The sequence below is a fragment of the Pollicipes pollicipes genome, unplaced genomic scaffold (assembly GCF_011947565.3).
Source record: "Pollicipes pollicipes isolate AB1234 unplaced genomic scaffold, Ppol_2.1 Scaffold_7231;HRSCAF=8579_pilon_pilon_pilon, whole genome shotgun sequence".
In the NCBI taxonomy this organism is placed as follows: domain Eukaryota; kingdom Metazoa; phylum Arthropoda; class Thecostraca; order Pollicipedomorpha; family Pollicipedidae; genus Pollicipes; species Pollicipes pollicipes.
Window position 1 is genome coordinate 24,725,968 of NW_023597034.1, and position 7,295 is coordinate 24,733,262.

At 51.1% G+C, this 7,295-nt stretch overlaps 1 protein-coding gene across 1 annotated transcript; it reads right to left on the bottom strand.

The window, feature by feature from the left end:
- Positions 1 to 364: 364 nt before the first annotated feature.
- LOC119110590 (methyl farnesoate epoxidase) lies at positions 365 to 4,924 on the bottom strand. The gene is made up of 2 exons (XM_037234470.1): positions 4,755 to 4,924; positions 365 to 4,327 (listed from the first exon to the last, which is right to left on the bottom strand). Exons 1-2 carry the CDS (start codon positions 4,837 to 4,839, stop codon positions 2,940 to 2,942), a joined length of 1,473 nt encoding a protein of 490 aa, XP_037090365.1. The 5' UTR covers positions 4,840 to 4,924; the 3' UTR covers positions 365 to 2,939.
- Positions 4,925 to 7,295: the final 2,371 nt, after the last annotated feature.

Below are 7,295 nucleotides of genomic sequence, written 5' to 3' on the forward strand. Positions count from 1 at the left end.
CAAGTCCTAACTGAGTTAGAGGTCAAAGTTAATGCTTATATTTTATGGCTTAAAAAGTACAAATGAAGATCGCGGTATTTTGCGTTGATGTTAGACAGTACGTAGGTCTTGTGGGCTACAAGAGCATCAGCTGTCTCTTGGCGGCTTTTGTTGTAAGCCCGCTTGCTCGGAAGGGAATGTCTTGGAAGATTAGCACTTGCTGCATACGAGAGACGTCTCAAATTTGAGATTGCTTTGCCGCTGGCAGAAAATGCCGATGCTGGTGGATATTTTAGCAGCACCCAGACTGTCGGTGAAGCTCACACTCTGGGCTTAGCTTCAAGGGTACGCAGCACGCCAATATGTGAATACCGTAAATAATTAATTGTTCCAGAAGCTTTTATTGGTAGATCACATCGAAACATTTGCTCATTTCCAGCAGACAGATAAGGAGCACATATCCATGGTAACATCCGGACGATGGCAGACAGGGGGTCAGTGTCTGTCGTGTGACGGTGACGAGAACCGTGCTGATCAAGGGACGAGAACCGTGCTGATCAGCAGAGGGAAGGTGGCTTTCAAAAAAGACAAGGGTATGGCTGCTAATGGATGGCAGGCTAACTTTGGCGATGACTGGAATAATGGGGCCTCAAACTCAAATGACAGACAACAAATATGCCGAAAAAATCGTCATATTTCGGCAGTTACTTTAGGTGAGCTTGAAATTTGGGCTTTATTATGAACCATAATATAAAAATTCAAACTCAACAGAAATCCAGGACGTGAGACGTTTATGGGGTCACTTCATGTAGAAGCTTCTATGACAAGGTATTATAACAGGTTGGACCTTTTGCATTCGAAAACATTTCGTACATCCTGACAAACAGATGACACACACATTTAACACATACATTGTGAAAAACGGGACACTTGACGACAGGAGTAGGGCGAACAGATGGCAATACGACTTCATAAATCAAGAGAAGTGTGCATACAAGGGTGATCAAAGACATACGAAAGTCGTATGCTGAGGTCTATATCGAGCAAATGCTCTCGGCTACCATCACACGGGCCAGCTGTCGACGTTTTTGGTTATGGAAGGTTTAAGATGACGAATGAGAACTGCTTCAAGTTCTCCTACTTTCCAACACCTGCAAATAAGTTTTGCCGTATTGGCATGCCAGGCAGCACATCAAATCCGCAATGAAATCCGTAATCCGTCATAAATCCGGATCTGAAAATGAAGCTCAGCTTGGTCGTTGATGTCGTTTCTGAATACCGCAGCGATGATAAAAAGTGTTTTTTTTTAGCATTTCCAGTCGTTCGGAATTTTAGACACTCAAGGGGATTTGCCATGATTTATGACGTCCTCGAACTACCATCGCCGTACTGATGCCATCAAGTGTCATGTTTTTCACAGTGTATGAAAACTGTGCGAGGGTGGGAAAGCCCTATCATAAAAGCTCGTCATAAAAAGCTTGACATGGAGTGCTCCCATACACACCCCACGTTCCGGATTCTTGTTTGGCTGTAAGCTACATTAATGAGTCATCATAATATAGATAAGACAGTAGTATTATAAGTGAATCTTTCACCTCTGCGTTTCGATAAAGGCATGCTGCCGAAATATCAACCTAACTATATCTCCATTCTCCTGTTTTTTTCCGAAGAATAAGGCTAATACTGCTGTTGCATCTATGTGAATAATGTTCCTCGCTAGTGCACTGAATAACTGAGATAGTCATCATAGCATGCAAATCTCAAAACTCACCTACGGGGATGCCTGCAGAAGTGTAGTCATTTTGTGCCTTTTTTTGTCTTTGATCCGAATTTTAGCCTGCATCCAGGAGCGTGCGGCGTAGCACTGATAAAGATGCACGGTTTCAGAGAGGGTCGCATCGACAAAGGTTATGATAAAGATAGAGTGGACGAGAAAGTGCTTCCAGGGTTTAGGAGCAACAGAGTGAGATATACCGGAGCAGACCAAACGCAGAAGCACCTCACCAACCGAAACAAAACACGTGCTAAGCACGTGACTGGTAACGCTGGCGTCACTGCTAGCCGACGAGCCGTTGACCTCGACCCCGGTGATGATCCCGAAGACGATGGCATGCAGCTTGCGCAGTGGCAGTGACATAAGGTCGCATGCACAGTCACCGACCACGCTCACGCAGGGAGCAGATCTCTAAGCAAAAAAGAATACCAGAATTATAGGCAAGCATGCCGCGCAGACGCTGTCGTCTTGTCACAGTCCTTCCAGGTTTGACAGTCAGCGCTTGTCCACAGTAAAATAACTTTCGGATGCCTAAGACAGAAGTATTAGCCTTATTCCTCGGCGAAAAAACAGGAGAATGGAGATATGATAATGATAGCGATGATGGAGATAATGGAGAATGGAGATGTAGGTTCTGCTATTGGTTCGATAAAGGCATGCTGCCGAAATGTTAACCCAACTATATTTCCACTATCCTGGTTTTACTTCTCTTACTTCTCTCTTATCTATGTGAATAATGTTCTTCGCCAACGCACTGAACAACTTGCGGAACTTTGGAATGGTTGGACGCCTTACGTATAACATGACGCAAGACAATTTTAAAAACCCATCACTCTCCATGACCGAACCTGGAAACATTGGGTGTAGTTGAGTGATAGCTACGTTGACCATATCGTTTTGACAGTCAAGAACTTCAAGCATTTCACACTAGGCTATGCTTGAGCTTAAAATTAAAGTACTCACTCGTATCCCGTCCCTCTGTGCAATACAGTGCTAAGTATCATGCTCTACCAGAAACGTCCACAGTACAGATCATGTTAAGGTGTAAATACGAGAAGAGCTAAGGGCAGATGCAAGAGCCGCCAGGGACTTGGCACAGCGCGCAGGGAACGAGAGCACGACTCACAGTTCCGGGAAGCGCCCGAGAGCATGGCTCACAGTTCCGGGCAGTGCCTGAGAGCACGGCTCACTGCCCGTCGCGGACCTGGTACGTCACAAAGAACTCCATCGGCTGCTGGACGGACGACACCCTGCTGTCCAGCGAGAGCTTCTGGCCCGGGGCGGCGACGAAGCTGAAGCGCTGCAGCAGGCAGGTGAACAGCACGAACATCTCCATGCGGGCCAGCGTCTCCCCCAGGCAGATCCTCCTGCCAACGCCGAACGGGATGAGGCGCTCGTCGCGTCGCACGCTGCCGTCCGGCTGCAGGAAACGCTCCGGCCGGAAGACGTGCGGGTCGCCCCAGTACGCCGCGTCCATGTGCACGGCGTTCAGGTGCATCATGAGCACCGTGCCCTTGGGGATGGTGTAGCCGGCGAGGTCGGCGTCGCGGACGGCGCAGTGGCCCACCGAGAACGGCAGCACCGTGGCCCGTCGCGTTACCTCCATCAGCGTGGCCTCCGTGTAAGGCATGGCCTTGCGGTCGGCGTAGGCGGGGTGACGGCCGCCCAGGACGGCGTCAATCTCACGCTGCACGCGGCCCTGCACCTCCGGGTGAAGCACCATGAAGAGCAGCGCCCAGCTCAGCGAGGTGGAGGTCGTCTCCATGCCGGCGATGAAGAGGTCCATGCCGATGATGGCCAGGTTCTGCTCCGTGAACTGGCGACCCTCGGCATCCGACGCCTCCATCTCGAGCAGGAAGAGGTCGATGAAGTCGCGCGGACTGGAGCGGTCCAGCGTCCGCTGGTGCTCGCGGACCAGCTCCTTAAACATGCCGGTGGTCAAGCTGCGGTGACGAATCACGGCGTTGTAGCCACTCCATTCCGGAGCGATGTAGCGCAGCCACGGTGCCAGATGCAGCGGGTTGCGCGGATTGACCACCTCGAAAAACTCGTTGACGGTGTCGACGTAAGTCTGGGCATGCGGATCGTGGCTGTCGAGCCGCTTGTCGGCCACCAGACGCCAGAGGACGTTCAGCACCGTCAGGTTGAAGCGGCAGTTGACCTTCATTGGCGAACCACTGTCGCGAATCATGTCTTTGGCGAGCTCTTCAAACTCATCAATAACTATCGACTCTGTGGATTGCTTTCCGAAGCCAAGATCCTTCAGGTGGCGCAGAGCGAAACGTCTGTGTTCAACCCACGCGGGACCTTGGCTAAAAACTATGCCAAGCTGTTGATGATAACTGCGTAAGAGCGAAAGGAAGCTGTCCATTCTCCCAGCAAATTCGTGCTTTCCACATGCATCCTTAATGTCGTCGAAATTAAACAGATGAACAACGCTCTTGCCGGCCGGTGGGATGAAACCCACGATGTCGCCGAACTGCCGCCGACTTACTTCCATTAAAGAAATGAAGTTCCCTTTCAGTAGTTCTACCGAAGCGGACAAATTGCCAAAAACCAGGAACATCGGCGGGCCTGAAACAACAACAGTCAGACCTTTTGAGGTACTGTGCGCGAAAAATGAAAGGGCGAGTGGTAGTAGTCGTAGGCCAGCTTGCCCCTTGTATGTAAGTAGTGCCACACAGTGATGGACAACTGAATCCCCGGTTTGTAAGCCGCTCCCCACAAACCGTGTGCACTTATGTGAAGGAGCAATGGTTTAAACGTTAATAGCAAATAGCTGATTAGTTGGCATTTACTCTGTCATTATCGTGTAGCACTGCGAAGAGAAGGAGCCAACAATCACTTTCTGATAAGGTATACCGGTTTAGCCGGTTAGAGCTCAGGAATAGGTGGCACATTCCGTCCGTGTTTGTCAACCCCCTGTTTCTGACTAGGCGGTGCAGACATTTACGCAGTAGCAAGCACAAGGCCACGCTAAAGTAATGACAACTGCACGCACCTGGTGGAAACCGCGCCGGACGTTTCGGTCTTCTCAGCCACACACATGTCAACACCAGAAACGCGAAGGCGATGAAGACCAGCATATTTCCACACGTACGAGAAGCAGTTCAACCTCCTCGACTGCGGTGCGTGTCGTGCACCGTGCTTCCTTTCCAGTTTCGACCTGCCTCTCCCACCAGCGCCACCACAACTGATAGGCAGGCAAGCCGTCTGAGATTACGTGGGACGCAAGTGAGACGCGGGCCGGTCCAGAGGCGTTCGAAGGGTGCTCTGCTAGGAAGGTCGAGGTCTGAAGGTCTTGTCATGGTTACAAATTGCTTCAGAGATATTTAGGAGGCATAGCACCATGTGCTCATCACTCACCTCTAATGCTCACGCTTGGGAAACAGCGGCTGCACGCATGGGCACGCGTGAGTTGCATGGAGGATCACGTGAAAGGCCCGCTTGCGCCCGTGCCCGGACGCGGGTCGTTGTGTTGTGTGGCGAAAGTGACCTTGAGCGGCTGCTGATTGGAAGCGGACAAAACACGAGTTGGGTATCAGGGCCACACCACGTGACGTGGTCTAATCCAGCGGCCTAAACGCACAAGACCGGTTCATACGAAAGATTTAGTGTGAATATTCCCGAAAGAGACCTGAAGCTACTAGGCGGTTTTCAATGTCTTCTCGCATTCACACGGCTGTTTTGTTTGAAGAAAAACAAAGTTTGGAAATGGTCGCTGCATATATTTTTGTTTGCACCTTCTGGGATTACTTCTTAGATCAGAGCGTGAATAAATTTTTAGATTCTTTTTTAGCAGCATCAAATGATGGGTTTCTGTGTGCCGTTGTCTTGTCTTGAGGGTTTTCAGACACCAATCGCACCGTTTTTATGGAGCAGAAGAGCAACTAGCCTATGCAGTAAGTATAGTTTCACGCCTCCAGAGCCCTCACATCGGTTCCACACGCGTACAAACGAAATATCAGAAGGTAAACGTCATGAACAATGGATTGGAAGTGCACGTGCCAGCCCCGGCAGGAGCATCGCTGGAAGCACCCGCACGAAGCCCGAAGAGGGTGCTGTGTGTGGGATAAGACTTGTTTGCGGAGGTTTCGCACGATGGCCGCAATGATGCCCCACCACTCAGCGCTCTCATTCATCCTGTGGTTCTAAAATGACCAGCCGAAAATGAATGCTAGCCAAAAGGACTTTCAATCCCATGCCAACCAGACTACATGGGCGATGTCATGAACACGACACTGCCGCTGAAAGCCCTCATTCGTGAGTCTGAGTCCACATCCTTGTGATACCCAAAGTCGACATTGCTGGCGTTGAAAACGACAACGAGAGTTGCTGCGCATGCTTCAAAATATCGGCACACTGATCGAAAACGAAACGCTGCTTTGGCCCAACACGGGCATGTTCCGCCGGTGTGCATCCTGACGTACAATTTACCCGTGGCAATGGGTTTGGTCTCACCACTGCAGGCGTCGCTGGATGCGACAGGAGCCTGCGAGCCGCGTTCTGCAGCCCTGTGATGTTCAGTGACGCAGCGAATGGCGGCTCAGTTTAAAGTCCTTTCCTTCAATCGACAAGATCGGGTAAATCCTGACTGGTGTCAGGATCGCTGTCGGGCAACTGGTGCGGTCGCGCCTCGTCAACTGGCACGGTCGCGCCTCGTCAACTGGCACGGTCGCGCCTCGTCAACTGGCACGGTCGCGCCTCGTTAACTGGCACAGTTGCGCGTCGTTAACTGGCACGGTCGCACCTCGTCAACTGATACGGCCGCGCGTCGTCAACTGATACGGCCGCGCCTCGTCAACTGATACGGCCGCGCCTCGTCAACTGGCACGGTCGCGCCTCGTCAACTGGCACGGTCGCGCCTCGTCAGGTGATACCATCGCGCCTTGTTAACGGATACGGCTGCGCCTCGTCAACTGGTACGACCGCGATTCGTCATACTCCTGATTCGGGTGTCGGGCAATGCTAACTGTGGTTCGTGGGCGGATCTTCTCGACAGAATCAGCGAGCATGGTATTCTGGGGAGAGTTTGTGACGCACCGTCACTTTCCGTACGCGTGTATCTCCGTGCACGCGTTTATAATGTAGGGTCGAGTGAGGAGTGTGGTGGGGGGGGGGGGGGGAGCATACATTGCTGCTTGCCGCGGTTACAGTTATCATTAGTTATGAGCCACATGAAGTTCATTCTGACGCATAACGCGGCTATATGCTCTTTTGGGTTAAAAATGTCATTAGATATTCCTGTAGGCTAGTTTTCGGCGTGGTCCATCCATTGAGGCTGGCTTGATGCCGGTCAGGCTATCCAGCATTTTTCTCGATGTCAAGTGATTACCCCAATAGTGGATTTACGGTACAGCAACGAGAGTTTCCACCCTCTGCCGCAAACAATGCTAGGGTATAAGCTCCTGTCCGGCAAGAGATATCTCAACTCTTGACGCCCAACTCTACAACATTGTGAGTTGATCAGGAAAGAACAACATGTGCAAGGCGAAGCTATGGTGTGTTGCGCCGAAACCTGCGTTCACCGGCCACCGTTTCG